Here is a 17,471-nt window from a genome sequence, read left to right as displayed (position 1 = left end):
CTGTCTAATATTGTAGTCTTTACCTTGCAATATAAAGCACCTTGAGATGACTGTTGAAGTGATTTCAGTATAGCATATTCATACAGTTCAACTCACAAGCAACAAAGAAAAAGAATTTGCTTCTACAAGTTTATTTTGATACAAAGAAGCAGCTGTCCAAACAACAGTACATAAATGTGACAGCTGTTAGGCAGAAATTTTCTTCTGATTACTTCAATGTTGCACATTTGAGTGTTTATTCAGAAAACCCCAACTTTTAAATCCAGCTATCCTTCACTTACTGATGTAATACTGAAGTACTGAATACTGGGGAAAACAAGTGCTCGGCATCTATACTTGTCTACATCATGTTCCACACACTCTGCATTAATTATGTGTCAGCCTAGCACATTAAGAAGGGAGAAGTGAAGAGCTGTAGTCACAATTCTGGCACAGCGGTGTAAAACTTTAGAAGAGGCTTTCGACGTCACCCATTTCCACCACTACAGTCTTCAGCTGGGAGTAGTACTCGATGGTCACCTGGCCGTTCTCTCTGCCAAAGCCTGCAAGAATCAGGAGAGAACTGGTTAATTTATTGAGCAAATGCAGCATTTACACGGACCATGAAAAGCTGACAGCATCTTACCCGACATCTTGTATCCTCCAAACGGCAACTCTATAGGGTTGATGTTGTAATTGTTGATAAAGCAGGTCCCTGCCTCCATACTCGCAGCCACGCGATGGGCTCGAGAAACGTCCCTGGAGGAGGAGGAAAAGAACCGACTTTTATACAGAGAAAAGCAGTCTGTATGCAACTTGAAATTGCTACTGTGCAGTGAATTGGCCGCACTGTGGAGACCTTGAGCCACAGCCAACAGAATGCAATAAACTCATTATCTTAAAAGAGCAAGCCGTCAACAGTTGCACCACACTGCTGACTCACGACAGACTGACCTGGTGAAGACCCCAGAGGCCAGTCCAAAGGTGGTGTTGTTGGCTCTCTTGATCACTTCTTCCTCCGTGTCAAAAGGCAAAACGGACATGACAGGGCCAAAAATCTCCTCCTTCACACAGGTCATGTCGTCTCTGCAGTTATCTGTGTCGAGAGACTTTGTGTGTTAAAAAACAAAGCTGAGTGTGCGTGTGCTGTACCACCATTAACCAAAGTGTTAGACGTACCAAGTACGCATGGTGACATGAAATATCCCCCTTTCAGTTTGGGGTCACTGGGGACAAAGGGATCTCCTCCACAAAGCACTCTGGCTCCCTAGTAAAAAGATACATAAATAATTACAAGATCTACGTTAAAGGATACCCACAGTAATACAGATTCTTTGTGTTTAACTGAGAAACCACAAACTATTAAAGCTAATTCTCTCCCTCTAATGAAAAGCACCTCTTTCTTGGCCTGACTGACAAATCCCAGCACTTTCTCCAGCTGTGGTTTGCTGATCAGAGGTCCCATCCTGGTGCTCCCGAGCAAGGGGTCACCAACAGGGATGGCCTTGGTCCTCTTGACTACCTCCTCTAGGAACTGTGGCATGATCTCCCGCTGCACAAACACTCTGGTCCCATTGCAGCACACCTGCATATTTCAGCACAAAGTTAATACACCAAAACCTCCAAGAGTCTTGGTTTGCATCAGGCTGCACAGTACACTAAAAGTACATCATACAGACTCACCTGTCCCTGTGTCAGGAAGTTCGCCATTAGTGCCCCCTTCACTGCATTCTCCAGTTCGCAGTCTTTGAAGATAATGAGAGGAGATTTCCCTCCAAGCTCCAGAGTCACCTGCTTCACACTCTTTGCAGACATTTCCATGACCTGAAAGTAAAGAGAGCAGCCATGGTCTGTGGGCTTGTATAATAAAGTCACCTTTAGCTTAAAATAAAGTAGCAGATCTTTAAGGCTGGTTAGGGTGACCCTCCTCCAGCCTGCAGGAGATCTCCAGAGCAGAACAAGTGCTACTGTTGTCACCTCCAGGGCGGTGTACTCTGAGTCTGTCCAATTCATACAACATCCTGAAAGATGAAAAGTGAAGCCAATGCAGAAGTTGTGGAACTCTGGTGGTCACTTAAGGATGACGACTGATTTAGATTTCTGCAGAAAATCTTTGTAGAGCCAGCGGCATTAACGCTTGTTTCAGGTACATTATGTGTTAACCACAGTGTGTTTGCATCCTAATGTTTTATATGCAGTACCAGTTGACTGAAACAAAACTCTGGGACTCTTTTATCCTCCCGCCTCCCCACTGCCTCTCTGCAGTCAGTTTTCTCTTTAGGGGCAAACATATTTGTAACTGACATCGTTTCACTTCTTTGTACGTTCCCTCATGTCAGTTCCTATAACTTCAGATCTTTCTTAAATTTTATCCTATGATTATTTCTTTCTTATACTGAGATGATGACTGTTTTTTTATTGGCAAGTTCAAAAATCGCAACTAGAAATGCACATGAGGAATCAACAGTTGCTAAACAGGCGAATCACACTAGGTCGGGGCTGTGTCCCACAGGAGAATAAATACCCCAATACGTGACTCCAAAAGTGAGCCAATAACCCTACATTCCCATCTTTAATGTCCAAGTCCCCAGCACTAAATTCAGTTTACAGCCTGGTTGAAAATAATAATGAGAAGAAGAAAAAGAATTATTGACTTCTTTGAACCGTTTCAGTTTTGGCAGCTTGCTAACTGCATTCTACCTGCTTGACTTCTGTCTTAAAACAAAACATCATAGCAGCAGACCAAATGCTAATGCTTAACATGGAGACATGACAGTGCCTATGTGCATCTATCATACTCTCTATGTTCTAAACTAAAATATTCTATATTAGTAAACAGATCACATTCCTCTGTATGACAAAAAAAAACAAAACAACTAAGAACAAAATTTACTTGGAAGACCATCAGTGTATCTGGACATTCCAGTTACAGTCCATATGTGGGAAACAATGCTGTACTGGTCTGTGTAATAATAATAATAATAATAATGCATTGGATTTATATAGCGCTTTTCAAGGCACCCAAAGCGCTTTACAATGACATTATTCATTCACGCTCACATTCACACACTGGTGGAGGCAAGCTACAGTTGTAGCCACAGCTGCCCTGGGGCAGACGGTGTACCTTTTTGCCTGTAGGAACACTCCCCGTGAAAGAGACTTTAGCGACTTTTGGATGATGGCAGAGCAAGCTGCCGGTCTCTGCTCCACCTTGGACCACACAGAAAAGCCCGTCAGGTACCCCAGCCTCTTTGTAGATCTCAGCCAGGATGACAGCAGTCACCGGAGCCATTGGAGAGGGTTTATATACCATGGCATTACCTGAAAAACACAACCACAATTAAATCCTGCAAGTTAAGGCCTTCAGAGCCATCTTTGTGAATGGTCACATGAGACAAGACGAACAGATAGAAACAAACTGTACAACAGGCTGATTGATAGGAACGTGTGGTAGAGTCCAGTATTAAACAGGCCAAAAGTAATTTATTAAAAGAATAACATGTTCATCAGTGATGTGACAGAGGCTCTGTGGCTCTGCTACATTATTTTTAGCAGGCGCTTCCTATTTTAAACTTCCAATCTATTGCTTTTCTCTCTCTGCACTCTTATTTTTCTCCACTCTTTTCTTGCCTCTCACACTCACAGCAAGTTGCAGTTGATGGCTGTCCCTTCCTGGTTGTGTTGGAGGGCTCTTCTTGTTAACAGCCCCTTACCAAGTACTGCTCACTGAGGATGTTTTACTGTTTTTTTAAAATATGATATATAAACCTGTTCTCTGTTAAGCTATTCAAGCTAAGCACATGCAAAAGAACTAGTTAGCAAAAGAATTAGTTTTTCAAATGTGAATAATTTTACAAAAACAGACACACAGACAAAGACGGACATTTGTTCTTTTGTTTTTTTCCCCCACATCTATGAAAAAGTATATCTTCTCTAGTCTGTCTTGTTTCAGTCCCCTGCTCTCCTATATGTCGCAATCCTCTGTTGTGCAGATTACTGACAGCAGATGATACACATGCTATTATAAAACTCACCACACGCCAGAGCAGGAGCAGACTTCAATGTTGTAATCAGGAAAGGGAAGTTCCATGCACCAATTCCCACACACACACCAAGTGGCTCCCGTCTAGAGTAAGCAAATGCTCCTCCAGGGAGCTGGATATGCTGGCCTGCACCAAAATGACAATACCAAATAACAATAACAATACCAAACGGAGGTTTTTGCAACTTTTGATAAACACAGAAGCATTGGTGCACCCACCCGCAAGTGTACCAGCCAGGCCAGCATAGTACTCAATGCTCTTCCAGGAAAAGTCTATATTTCCCAGAGCCTCAGTGATGGTTTTCCCATTGTTGATCACTTCCAGCTTTGCAATTTTTTCCCTCCTTTCCTGTTTTTTTTAAATATGCATAAAGGGAAAAAAAAGAACTATTTCAATTGAAGCTCTTCAGTAATTATGTGGAACAAGATGTCTGGTTTTAAGATTGTATTGTCTCTTTATCATTGCATAGACACAAAAAAGGTTAAACTGATTCAAATGCGGCTGCCCGGGCCCAGCTAGTGGTATGTTTCCCTCAAAAATGAAAATAGCAAACGTTATTCCAATCCATAAAAACAGAGAGAGATGTCAATTGACCAATTACAGGCCAATATCTCTACTCCCACAGTTCTCAAAAATTTTAGAAAAGTTATTTGTTAATAGACTTGATAAATATATTGAGAAGCATAATCTCCTAAGTGATAACCAATATGGATTTAGAGCGAAAAGGTCCACTTGGATGGCAGTGATGTAACTTGTAGAAGGGATATCTACTGCAATAGATAATAAGGAATATACTGTTGGTGTTTTTATAGACTTAAAAAAGGCGTTTGATGCAATTGATTATTCTATATTAATGGATAAACTAGAGAGATATGGTATAAGAGGGATGGCATACAAGTGGATGAAAAGTTACCTGGATGACAGATATCAATATGTCGATATCAATAATGTAAAATCTAATCAGTTGAAGGTAACTTGTGGCGTTCCTCAGGGCTCTGTGCTGGGCCCTAAATTATTCATATTATATATAAATGACATATGTAGTGTTTAAAAACTGTTAAAATGTGTATTGTTTGCTGATGATACCACTCTGTATTGCTCAGCTAAAAACCTAGAACAGCTTCTGACTACAGTGGAAAAGGAGTTAAATATATTAAAAAACTGTTTTGATATAAATAAGTTATCATTAAATATAAACAAAACAAAATGTATTATTTTTGGCATTAGACAAATGAAAAACGTATCTAATGTATCTATCTGATAAGCTTAGCTGGAAGTCTCATATAAACCATGTGAAAACAAAAATTTCAAAAACCATTGCTATTCTCTACAAAACAAAGCAAGTCCTGAACAAGAAATCATTATACACACTTTACTGTTCTCTGTTGCTTCCATATATGACTTATTGTCTAGAGATATGGGGTAATGCATATAAAACAAATACTCTTCCTATTTTCAAGTTACAAAAAAGAGCTATAAGAATTATAAATCAATCAAACTACATAGAACCAACTAACATTTTGTTTATGAATCTGAATACCCTGAAATTTTATGATTTAGTTGAATATAAAATGGCACAGATAATGTATAAAGCACAAAATAACTTGCTTTGCTGCAGTACTCAGAAGTTGTTTAAAGTCAGAGAGAGTCAATATGACTTAAGGGGAACAGATTTCTTTTAAAAAAACAAGATAAGGACAAACATAAAGCAGAGATGTGTTTCTGTTAGAGGAGTTAACCTGTGGAATAATTATGACAGTGATTTAAAAAGGTGTAGTTCGTTTCCCTTGTTTAAAAACATGTTTTAAAATAGAGTATTAGAAAAATATATAAATCAAGAATGAAAAGAGCAAAAATAATAATACTGAAACCCTTGGTTGTTTTGCTTTGATTATTTTAATGAAATTTAATTTAATGTAGTTACTCATCTAAGGTGGAAAGTTTGTTTTGTTTTGTTTTTTGTTTGTTTGCTTTGTTTTGTTTTATTCTTTGCTTCGAGCCCTATGTACATGCGCTGCATGCTAAAAGATCTTTTGTTAAAAGGGTTGGCGTAACAAGCATATGCTTCAGCCAGTACCTTTTGATTAGCCTTGCCTCGTGCTTTCTTGCTTTGTGGTAATCTTTATTCTGTATTCACTGAGATATTTGAATGCTATTCAATAAATCGATCAATAATTTAAATAAATAAATAAATAAATAAAATAAAATTTCAATTTTAGCTAGAAGGCTCCAAGGTCAAATGGCTCCAAGGTCGAATGGCTGGCTGGAACAACAATTTCTCCCAGATTACAGGACTGTGCTGTGACTCTCTGACCCTATCCTTAAAAGGCCACCTGCGTCGGCTGGGGGACTGTTGACTTTCGCTTAACCAGGTGAAAGGATACTCTCTCTCAATTTAACACGGGACACAAACACATACATACGTATGCCTGTACACTGACACAGACACACACTCACTCCCCTCCCCCTTCCAAGCGCCTTCGATGCTTACTTCGGGTCTGCGTCCCGCGCTGGAGAATAGCTGCAGGACAGGATGACTGTTGTCTACACTGGCTTACCCATGTCACGTCCTTTTTACATGGTGTAAGATGTGAAGATCCATGTGCTTTTCTGAGCTGAGCTGGGGGGTTTTTATTACTGTTCTCAAACTGCTCTCCCACTAGGAGCTCAGTTTGAGTAGAGATCTTTTTTTCTTCTCTTGTCCCTGATGTTGGGTATTTCTCTTTGTTTCTCTTACATTCTACCTCTCTCTGACCTGTCTTCCCAATGTGAATGTTTGTGCTATGTATGTATGGTCGAAAGGGGTCCAATGTAACTGCAGGTAACTGTATGTGTAACAGGCAACGTGTAATGCATAAATTTGCATGTGACAAATAAAGACTGACTTGATCGAGGCCAGCAGAGAAGGGAGGGGTGCATTTTAATGAATAACTAATGTCTTATTGCAGGCTTCCAACAGTCAACTCCAATTTATATTGCGCAAACACTGAACTAGACAGTTTCCTGGACTGCTGGTGGTTATTACACAACAGCTTGGCCGTCTCACCCGGATAATGCGAGCAGCCTCTAACATCACCCGAGCCCTCTCCATGCCTGCCATCTTGCTCCACTTCTGGTAGGCGGCGTAGGCACTCTGTATGGCTTCGTCCACCTCCTCAGCCCCACAGGGCACCATCTGACACAGGACCCGGCCTGCAGAGACCAGAAGAACACCAGGTTAAAGAGCTCTACACCATGCATTTTTCTTTTTTCTATTTTTTTTTTTGCATCAAATCTCTTTTTAAATTTTTAATAATTGACATTTTAACCTGAATCAGTAAAAACACCCTCACTAACAGTAGTGATCTTCTTTGTGCAACATTAAAATGTAAAACAGACCCTCGCATTGTTTAATCTTCAGATATTTTGATACCTGCCTGTCATTACTGTGCATATTCATTTTATAAATAACCTGAAAGCATGAAATTCAGTCAACTTTATACTAATATCAAGTAAAGGAAAAAATAGCCCTTTGTTTGTCTACTAGTCTGCACACAGTTAAGGCAAAATGTCTGTGTTACACTACTTAACAGAGCAGAATCTGAGCGTTTCAAATATATGTCAGAAAAACTGCAGGCCTTTAAACCACCATCACTTGTTTTATCCAGAATACGTGTCCTTAGCAGGAGCATTAAGGCTAAAGCAGATTTTAAAGAGCAGTGTATTCACCAGTTGCAGGCTCAAACACGGGCTCAGCGTTTTTCTCCTCCCTGGGTTTCACTCGTTTTCCACCCCAGAAGTTCAGAGGCTCCGTGATAACCACGGTCCCCGTCGAGGCTCCGGGCATCGAGTCGAGAGTTGACTGGGCCATTTCCAGATACAAAGCGCCTGCAGGGATACGAGGAAGGATGTAGCAAAATTGGAAAACAGATGTGCAACAATGTGCAACTTAGGACAAGTGACTTAAACCGGGTCGCTCCCTTTGCTAACGTGAAGCTAGCACGAACATTAAGTTAGCTAAATTTTGCACAAGAAAAACAGCGCGTGCACATTTTAAATATGAAAACAAACAAGTAAACGTAGCTAAAGTTTTACCGCTTATGCTCCCGCAGAAAGACTGGAAATGAAGGCACTTCACAGTCTGTCTCAGCAGCCAGAACACCACGCCTCCTTCATGCTGCTACCCCGTACGGCTCATTTCTGCTGACTCACTTCTGCTTAGTAAGAGGAGTAAGAGCAATTCGATATTTTTTAGCACAAGGTGATTTATTAGTTAATACCGCCGGTAACGTGTGTAAAGAATAAAATAACCAAAAAACCAGCAGCAGAATCAAAGAAAGTATTGTTCTGTCCTCACTAGATGTGGGTTTGACTTAGATTATCCAGTTTGACAGGACAGATAGTGAGAAGAAGAGAATGCTTTCAACTCAGATTCTTTTTTACTTTGGTCTGCATCTCCGTCATGTTACCTTCTTTTGTGAAACTAAATAAACCAAAACAGATCATTACCTTCTCATTCACTGAGCATACATAATGTATTAACTGAAACTGAGTTTTAATGACAACCAGCAACAACATAAATCTTAAAGTTGCCTAAAGTAAACATAACCTTCAGTGAACTAGCATTATTCCTCATAACAAGTTAGCAAAGACATGCTAATATATAGTCGCTAGCACAAAAATAGATATACAAATGAGTATTAGCCACACAGCTGAAATAGTAACTAAATAGTAAGGTTATGTAATGTGCGTGGGCACAGATTTCACCTCTACTGCGCACTTGTATCAAACTAGCTGGGCATAACAAGCTTCCCAAGTACCAACTGTGGCCACAAGAGGGTGCCAAATCATACAAAACAAAAGCATATTAACACATTCAAGCTATAACAACACAAGTCCTATGGGAGAACCAGGCAGACGCATTAACTTAACTTAGAGGGATTAAAAAGCTCTTTAAAACATTACGATCGGGGAAGCGAACAAACCTCATTTTAACCAGATTTGTATGTTGATTCTATACATGCAGCTTTCATGCTCTAGAGATCGTTTAGATAACGCTTGAAAATCACTGCCCTGGGCACTTCAGTGCTCACCAGTGTTGCTCAGGTTACTTTGAAAAAGTAATTAGTTATAGCTTAGTTACAGTTACTTCTTCAAAAAAGTAACTGAGTTAGTATCTGAGTTACAATATTGTAAAAGTAACTAATTACTTGCATTACTTAAAAAAAATGTTTAACCCTCTGGGGTCTGTGGTATAATTGGCCGTTTTTGACTACTTTTGATTTTACCTCTACATTTTGCCTTTAAAAAATATTTATCTTGCCTTTTTGGTATCATTCTTTTCAGCTCAAGCTCAAATGAATGTCTGAATTTACAGTTATTTTCTCATTTTGACATACTGTATCTGAGTAATTGATCTAAAATCAGACAAAAAACATAAAATCAGAGTAGAAAAAAGTTCTATTTTTTACTGTAACAACCACAAACACTTTTAAAGAATCATTTTCATAATTTGAAATGCAAAAATAAATTGGAAATTTTGAAAACCTATGCACAAGTTTTGCAAACAGCAAAGTTATATGCAGCTTTTTCCCAAAAGTGCAGCCAAGGTGTTTTTTTTTTATAACCATTTCAAAGTATTTACAGAACAATCAGTTGTTCTGTATCAAATAAGATGCCACACAAATTTTTGGGGCAACTCCCCAAAAAAATTTCTGTCCACTATAAGACAGAGGAGCACATCACAAGCCTGATAGCTGCAGGCTTGACAGCAGGAGGTTTATCACTTGTCCTGTTTTCCACCTGGAGACAGTGTTTACACTGCAGTCTGGCTTTGGTGGCTTTTTGGCAGCAACTGTGACATTCATCAGTCGCCTAAAAGCTCTAACACACAAAACAAAACTATTGACTACACTACACACTAACTACACACTCCAAACACGCTTAACGTCACAAATCTCTCACATCTAAAAACTTGCTCTCTCTCTCTCACCGCTGTCACTCCTAAAACTTCACCCTTTTCCTAAAATGCCACATGTTGCCATATAACTTTTTGATTGGTTGACATGGTACATTTTGCCACCAATAGGAAAGGGTGGGGTTTTTTTTCCTTTTCTTATCTTTTCTTTCCTTTTGTTTTTGGTCACATTGAGTGTTTGTGAGCGCTGTCTTTAGAAAATGCAATTTTTACCATTTCTACCCGCAGTAAACATAACGATAGTATTCAGGAAAAAACATTGCGTATATTTTTTTTTATCATGACTCTGGTTTTACATGGCCTATCAACACAATTTAAAACTGTTATATGGTTAGATCCTTTGATCTTTCCAGTTGAGGCAAAGGGCTGCTCTTCCACAAGCCTGGTTCTGATGGAGGTCTCCTCCTGTTAAAAGGAAGCTCTTCGTCTCGCCCACAGGGGGATCGCTGATTGTTGGCATTTTCTGTCTAATATTGTAGTCTTCACTTTGCAATATAAAGCACCTTGAGGTGACTGTTGATGTGATTTCAGTACGGTGGCCCTGAGAAGCCAAACGGACTGCAACTTAAGAAAACACCAGCGATAAGAAAAATGCTGCAAAAGCACACAAAAAACAAAAGAAGTGGGAAAAACGACAACGGAAATAGGAAAAAACAGATTTCCAAAAGCAGGAGGGAAATGTTTCTGGGGAGACGATAACACGACAGACCAGTTGCAGGAACCAAAATATGCTAAGAATTGCACTGGGAGACACTTGGTTTTGTGAGGAAAGAAAAGAGAGGTAAGTGTGTTGGCCTAACTATTAGGCTAAAAATCCGACATCGGTATTATATGAATCATGAGATTAAAACACACTTAACTAGCATATTTTGGTTCCTGCAACTGGCTCGTCAGGTTATTGTCTCCCCAAAAACACTTCCCTTGTGCTTTTGGAAATCAGTTTTTTCCTATTTCCGTTGTGTTTTGTGTGCTTTTGCAGCGTTTTTCTGGTGCTGGTGTTTTCTTAAGTTACAGTCCATTTGGCCTCTCAGGGCCACCGTGGTATAGCATATTCTTACAGTTCAACTCACAAGCAACAAAGAAAAAGAATTTGCTTCTACAAGTTTATTTTGATACAAAGGAGCAGCTGTCCAAACAACAGTACAAAGAAGTCTTCCTATAATGCTGGTCCCAACACTTGTGTGTTTATTCAGAAAACCCCAACTTTTAAATCCAGGTATCCTTCACCTACTGATGTAATAATGAAGTACTGAATACTTGGGGGGGGAGATTGCTCGGCATCTATGCTTGTCTACATCATGTTCCACACACTCTGCATTAATTATGTGTCAGCCTAACACACTGAGAAGGGAGAAGTGAAGAGCTCTAGTCACAGTTCTGGCACAGCGGTGCAAAACTTTAGAAGAGGCTTTCGACGTCACCCATTTCCACCACTACAGTCTTCAGCTGGGAGTAGTACTCGATGGTCACCTGGCCGTTCTCTCTGCCAAAGCCTGCAGGGATCAGGAGAGAACTGGTTAATTTATTGAGGAAATGCAGCATTTACCCGGACCATGAAAAGCTGACAGCATCTTACCCGACATCTTGTATCCTCCAAATGGCACCTCTACAGGGCTGATGTTGTAATTGTTGATAAAGCAGGTCCCTGCCTCCAGGTTCTCAGCCACACGATGGGCTCGAGAAATGTCCCTGTAGGAGGAGCAAAAGAACCGACTTTTATACAGAGAAAAGCAGTCTGTATGCAACTTGAAATTGCTACTGTGCAATGAATTGGCCGCACTGTGGAGACCTTGAGCCACAGCCAACAGAATGCAATAAACTCATTATCTTAAAAAAGCAAGCCGTCAGCAGTTGCACCGCACTGCTGACTCGTGACAGACTGACCTGGTGAAGACCCCAGAGGCCAGTCCAAAGGTGGTGTTGTTGGCTCTCTGGATCACTTCTTCCTCCGTGTCAAAAGGCAAAACGGACATAACAGGGCCAAAAATCTCCTCCTTCACACAGGTCATGTCGTCTCTGCAGTTATCTGTGTCAAGAGACTTTGTGTGTTAAAAAACAAAGCTGAGTGTGCGTGTGCTGTACCACCATTAACCAAAGTGTTAGACGTACCAAGTACGCATGGCGACATGAAATACCCCCCTTTCAGTTTGGGGTCACTGGGGACAAAGGGATCTCCTCCACAAAGCACTCTGGCTCCCTAGTAAAAAGATACATAAATAATTACAAGAGCTACGTTAAAGAATACCCACAGTAATACAGATTCTTTGTGCTTAACTGAGAAACCACAAACTATTAAAGCTAATTCTCTCCCTCTAATGAAAAGCACCTCTTTCTTGGCCTGACTGACAAATCCCAGCACTTTCTCCAGGTGTGGTTTGCTGATCAGAGCTCCCATCCTGGTGCTCTCGAGCAGGGGGTCACCAACAGGGATGGCCTTGGTCCTCTTGACTACCTCCTCTAGGAACTGTGGCATGATCTCCCGCTGCACAAACACTCTGGTCCCATTGCAGCACACCTGCATATTTCAGCACAAAGTTAATACACCAAAACCTCCAAGAGTCTGTTTTTCACCAGGCTGCACCGTACACAAAAGTACATTGTACAGACTCACCTCTCCCTGTGTCAGGAAGTTCGCCATTAGTGCCCCCTTCACTGCATTCTCCAGTTCGCAGTCTTTGAAGATGATGAGAGGAGATTTCCCTCCCAGCTCCAGAGTCACCTGCTTCACACTCTTTGCAGACATTTCCATGACCTGAAAGTAAAGAGAGCAGCCATGGTCTGTGGGCTTGTATAACAAAGTCACCTTTAGCTTAAAATAAAGTAGCAGATCTTTAAGGCTGGTTAGGATGACCCTCCTCCAGCCTGCAGGAGAGCTCCAGAGTAGAACAAGGGCTACTGTTGTCACCTCCAGGTTGGTGTACTCGGAGTCTGTCCAATTCATACAACATCCTGAAAGATGAAAAGTGAAGCCAATGCAAAAGTGGTGGAACTCTGGTGATCACTTAAGGATGACGACTGATTTAGATTTCTGCAGAAAATCTTTGTAGAGCCAGCGGCATTAACGCTTGTTTCAGGTACATTATGTGTTAACTACAGTGTGTTTGCGTCCTGGTGTTTTATATGCAGTACCAGTTGACTGAAACAAAACTCTGGGACTCTTTTATCCTCCCGCGTCCCCACTGCCTCTCTGCAGTCAGTTTTCTCTTTAGGGGCAAACATATTTGTAACTGACATCGTTTCACTTCTTTGTACGTTCCGTCATGTCAGTTCCTATAACTTCAGTTCTCGTTCCAGGAATTTGCTGAAATTTGATGCTATGATTTTTTCTTTCTTACATGGAGATGATGACTGTTATTCTCTCATTGACAAGTTCAAAAATTGTAACTTGAAATGCACATGAGGAATCAACAGTTGTTGAACAGGCCAATCACAATAGCGGTATAGCTAGTAAAGCAGTATAGCAAGATAGTATAGCAAGATAACTCCTGACACCAATTGTATGCATGCATGTGGAATCTTATCACAAGTGGGCCTCAAGTTTTATTGCACCTTCACAGAAGGTTCATTGTAGACTTTAAGATCTCCAGACATCCTGCTCTTAGGGAGGTGATGGCCAAGCAGAAAACAAGGTCATAATTCTTTCCATGAGGGAGTGGATTTAAGGGTTTTGGCTGATGGTATAGCCCCCCCGTGAGATGAGCTGGACTGAAAGTATAGAGATATATGATATGCTATGGAATGTTCCTTGTTTAAGAGTGTCTGTGATGGGGTATATAACATTCAAGGGCGGCGGCCACAATTCAGAGATCATCCTAGTGTTTGACTGGAGTGGTTCTCTTCATACTGAAATATGTTATTAAGCTCACTTCAAATAATGCTCACCGAGGTGTTTGCAGGTTATTGTTAAAATTTCCATAACACTACATTTCTAGGGAGGTGCAGAACAGGTCGCACTGTAGGATTTTAGAGGGGTTTGTGGTTACAACATAGCTACGGTGTAGATTTCCCCACAGGAGTATAAATACCCAATAAGTGAGTCCAAAAGGGAGCCACCCTAAATTCCCATGTTTAAATGTCCAAGTCCACAGCACTAAATTCAGTGTACAGCCTGGTGGAAAAAAAATACATAAATAAATGAAATAAAATAAAATATGTAATAATAATACTAATTATTATCATTATTATTATTATTATCATCATCATCACATCATTATTATTATTATTATTGTTATTATCATTATTATGAGTACTACTACTGACTTCTATGGGCAGTTTCAGTTTTAGTAGATTGCTAACTTAGCATTCTACCTGCTTATCCAAATATTGCAACTTCTGTCTTCTGTCAAAACAAAAAACATCATAGCAGCAGACAAAATGCTAATGCTTAACGTGGAGACATCACAGTGCCTATGTGCATCTATCATACTCTCTATGTTCTAAGCTAAAATATTCTATATTAGTAAACATCACATTCCTTTATTGAACAGGTTAAAAAAAAAAAAGTTTACTTTGAAGGTCATCAGTGTATCTGGACATTCCAGTTACAGTCCATGTGTGGGAAACAATGCTGTACTGGTCTGTGTACCTTTTTGCCTGTAGGAACACTCCCCGTGAAAGAGACTTTAGCGACTTTTGGATGATGGCAGAGCAAGCTGCCGGTCTCTGCTCCACCTTGGACCACACAGAAAAGCCCGTCAGGTACCCCAGCCTCTTTGTAGATCTCAGCCAGTATGACAGCAGTCACCGGAGTCATTGGAGAGGGTTTAAATACCATGGCATTACCTGAAAAACACAACCACAATTAAATCCTGCAAAGCTATCTTTGTGAATGGTCACATGAGACAACAGGTGGATTGATAGGAACGTGTGGTAGAGTCCAGTATTAAACAGGCCAAAAGTAATTTATTAAAAGAACAACATGTTCATCAGTGATGTGACAGAGGCTCTGTGGCTCTGCTACATTATTTTTAGCAGGCTCTTCCCATTTTAAACTGCCAATCTTTTGCTTTTGTCTCTCTACACTCTTGTTTTTCTCCACTCTTTTTTTGTTTGTTTGTTTTAAATATGATATAAACCTGTTCTCTGTTAAGCTATTCAAGCTAAGCACATGCAAATTTTAACAAAAACAGACACACACAGACAAAGAGGGACATTTGTTGTTTTGTCTCCCCCCCCACATCTATGAAAAAGTATGTCTTCTCTAGTCTGTCTTGTTTCAGTCCCCTGCTCTCCTATATGTCGCAATCCTCTGCTGTACAGATTACTGACAGCAGATAATATACATGCTGTTATAAAACTCACCACATGCCAGAGCAGGAGCAGACTTCCATGATGCAATCTGGAAAGGGTAGTTCCATGCACCGATTCCCACGCACACACCAAGTGGCTCCCGTCTAGTGTAAGCAAATGCTCCTCCGGGGAGCTGGATGTGCTGGCCTGTACCAAAATGACAGCACAATGTTAAAAACAATACCAAACGGAGGTTTTTGCAACTTTTGACAAATACAGAAACATTCGTGCACCCACCCGCAAGTGTACCAGCCAGGCCGGCATAGTACTCAATGCTCTGCCAGGCAATGTCAATATCCACCAGAGCCTCAGTGATGGATTTCCCATTGTTGATCACTTCCAGCTTTGCAATTTTTTCCCTCCTTTCCTGTTTTTTAAAATATGCATAAAGGGAAAAAAAAGCATGGAACTATTTTAATTGACACTCTTTGGTAATTATGTGGAACAAGATGTCTTGTTTTAAGATTATGCAATGACAGAGAGACAATAGAGACACACAAAAGGTTAAATTTGTTCAAATGTAGGCCAGCAGAGAAGGGAGGGGTGCATTTTAATGAATAACTAATGTCTTATTGCAGGCTTCCAACAGTCAACTCCAATTTATATTGCGCAAACACTGAACTAGACAGTTTCCTGGACTGCTGGTGGTTATTACACAACAGCTTGACCGTCTCACCCGGATAATGCGAGCAGCCTCTAACATCACCCGAGCCCTCTCCATGCCTGCCATCTTGCTCCACTTCTGGTAGGCGGCATAGGCACTCTGTATGGCTTCGTCCACCTCCTCAGCCCCACAGGGCACCATCTGACACAGGACCCGGCCTGCAGAGACCAGAAGAACACCAGGTTAAAGAACTCTACACCATGCATTGTTTTTTTTTTCTATTGTTTTTTTTTTTGCATCAAATCTCTTTTTAAATTTTTAATAATTGACATTTCTAACCTGAATCAGTAAAAACACCCTCACTAACAATAGTGATCTTCTTTGTGCAACATTAAAATGTAAAACAGACCCTTGCATTGTTTAATCTTCAGATATTTTGATGCCTGCCTGTCATTACTGTGCATATTCATTTTATAAATAACCTGAAAGCATGAAATTCAGTCAACTTTATACTAATATCAAGTAAAGGAAAAAATAGCCTTTGTTTGTCTACTAGTCTGTACACAGTTAAGGCAAAATGTCTGTGTTACACTACTAAACAGAAGTCTGAGCAGAATCTGAGCGTTTCAAATATATGTCATTAAAACCGCAGGCCTTTAAACCACCATCACTTGTTTTCCCCAGAATACGTGTCCTTAGCAGGAGCATTAAGGCTAAAGCAGATTTTAAAGAGCAGTATATTCACCAGTTGCAGGCTCAAACACGGGCTCAGCGTTTTTCTCCTCCCTGGGTTTCACTCGTTTTCCACCCCAGAAGTTCAGAGGCTCCGTGACAACCACGGTCCCCGTCGAGGCTCCGGGCATCGAGTCGAGGGTTGACTGGGCCATTTCCAGATACAAAGTGCCTACAGGGAATCATGTAGCGAAGTTATAAAACAGATGTGCAACTTAGGACAAGTGATCTAAACTGGTCGCTCCCTTTGCTAACGTGAAGCTAGCACGGACATTAAGTTAGCTAAACTTGCACAAGAAAAGCAGCGCGTGCAGATTTTAAATATGAAAAGAAACAAGTAAAAGTAGCTGAAGTTTTACCGCTTACGCTCCCGCAGAAGGACTGGAAATAAATGAAGGCAAACGCTAGTCACCTATGAAGAGCACTTCACGGCCGTTTAGCAGCCAGAAGACCACGCCTCCTTCATGCTACCACCCGTACGGCTCAATTCTTCTGTTAGCATACACACTCCGAGCAAGAGGTCAAAACAACCGTTAAAATTTAGGAAGGACTGTTTTTAAAACAACATGATTTATTAGTTAATACTGGCAGTGTAACAGGTGCAAAGAATAAAATAACCAGCAGCAGAATCAAAGACATTATAAAAGAGAGATTTGTGTTAATCAGAGCCCTAAATGGAAATCTATGGAATAACCAGGCAAACGCTTTAACTTAGAGGGATTAAAAAGCTCTATATGAAAGTAGTGTTCAGACTATTTTTAAGTGTTTAAAATACTTTGAGAATTTCATTAATGTATTTATCTACTTGTTGGCAAATTTATGAAAGGAGCAAGAACTGATGTTTGATGTTTTTGCCGTTGCTTTAGTT

At 40.5% G+C, this 17,471-nt stretch overlaps 2 protein-coding genes across 3 annotated transcripts; both read right to left on the bottom strand.

Moving 5' to 3' along the window:
• Positions 1 to 115: 115 nt before the first annotated feature.
• On the bottom strand, positions 116 to 8,231 carry LOC102082725 (aldehyde dehydrogenase family 9 member A1). The gene is made up of 12 exons (XM_019351518.2): positions 8,097 to 8,231; positions 7,731 to 7,889; positions 7,069 to 7,214; positions 4,241 to 4,370; positions 4,014 to 4,148; positions 3,104 to 3,300; positions 1,663 to 1,803; positions 1,376 to 1,564; positions 1,159 to 1,246; positions 934 to 1,075; positions 626 to 738; positions 116 to 542 (listed from the first exon to the last, which is right to left on the bottom strand). Exons 2-12 carry the CDS (start codon positions 7,870 to 7,872, stop codon positions 448 to 450), a joined length of 1,518 nt encoding a protein of 505 aa, XP_019207063.1. The 5' UTR covers positions 7,873 to 7,889; positions 8,097 to 8,231; the 3' UTR covers positions 116 to 447.
• Positions 8,232 to 11,067: 2,836 nt separating this feature from the next.
• Positions 11,068 to 17,121, bottom strand: aldh9a1a.1 (aldehyde dehydrogenase 9 family, member A1a, tandem duplicate 1). Of its 2 annotated transcripts, none has more exons than XM_019351516.2 (12): positions 16,963 to 17,121; positions 16,617 to 16,775; positions 15,944 to 16,089; positions 15,505 to 15,634; positions 15,280 to 15,414; positions 14,564 to 14,760; positions 12,590 to 12,730; positions 12,305 to 12,493; positions 12,088 to 12,175; positions 11,863 to 12,004; positions 11,555 to 11,667; positions 11,068 to 11,471 (listed from the first exon to the last, which is right to left on the bottom strand). In XM_019351516.2, exons 2-12 carry the CDS (start codon positions 16,756 to 16,758, stop codon positions 11,377 to 11,379), a joined length of 1,518 nt encoding a protein of 505 aa, XP_019207061.1. In that variant the 5' UTR covers positions 16,759 to 16,775; positions 16,963 to 17,121; the 3' UTR covers positions 11,068 to 11,376. The 2 variants fall into 2 exon arrangements, with proteins under 2 accessions (XP_019207061.1, XP_019207062.1); XM_019351517.1 differs by having other exon boundaries at positions 17,016 to 17,039.
• Positions 17,122 to 17,471: the final 350 nt, after the last annotated feature.

The sequence above is a fragment of the Oreochromis niloticus genome, linkage group LG23 (assembly GCF_001858045.2).
Source record: "Oreochromis niloticus isolate F11D_XX linkage group LG23, O_niloticus_UMD_NMBU, whole genome shotgun sequence".
In the NCBI taxonomy this organism is placed as follows: Eukaryota; Metazoa; Chordata; class Actinopteri; order Cichliformes; family Cichlidae; genus Oreochromis; species Oreochromis niloticus.
Note: the sequence above shows the minus strand (reverse complement) of the source record. Positions and strands in the feature narration are given on the sequence as shown.

Excerpts from the sequence above, each read along its gene's own strand:
- LOC102082725 (XM_019351518.2), bottom strand. The coding sequence starts at position 7,872 with ATGGCCCAGTCAACTCTCGACTCGATGCCCGGAGCCTCGACGGGGACC. Across the intron at positions 7,215-7,730 it reads CGTGTTTGAGCCTGCAACTG|GCCGGGTCCTGTGTCAGATG; the intron begins GTGAATACACTG and ends TGGTCTCTGCAG. Across the intron at positions 1,076-1,158 it reads CATGTCACCATGCGTACTTG|ATAACTGCAGAGACGACATG; the intron begins GTACGTCTAACA and ends CTCTCGACACAG.
- aldh9a1a.1 (XM_019351516.2), bottom strand. The coding sequence starts at position 16,758 with ATGGCCCAGTCAACCCTCGACTCGATGCCCGGAGCCTCGACGGGGACC. Across the intron at positions 12,731-14,563 it reads GTGTTCCTACAGGCAAAAAG|GTCATGGAAATGTCTGCAAA; the intron begins GTACACAGACCA and ends CTTTACTTTCAG. Across the intron at positions 11,668-11,862 it reads GCCTCTGGGGTCTTCACCAG|GGACATTTCTCGAGCCCATC; the intron begins GTCAGTCTGTCA and ends CTCCTCCTACAG.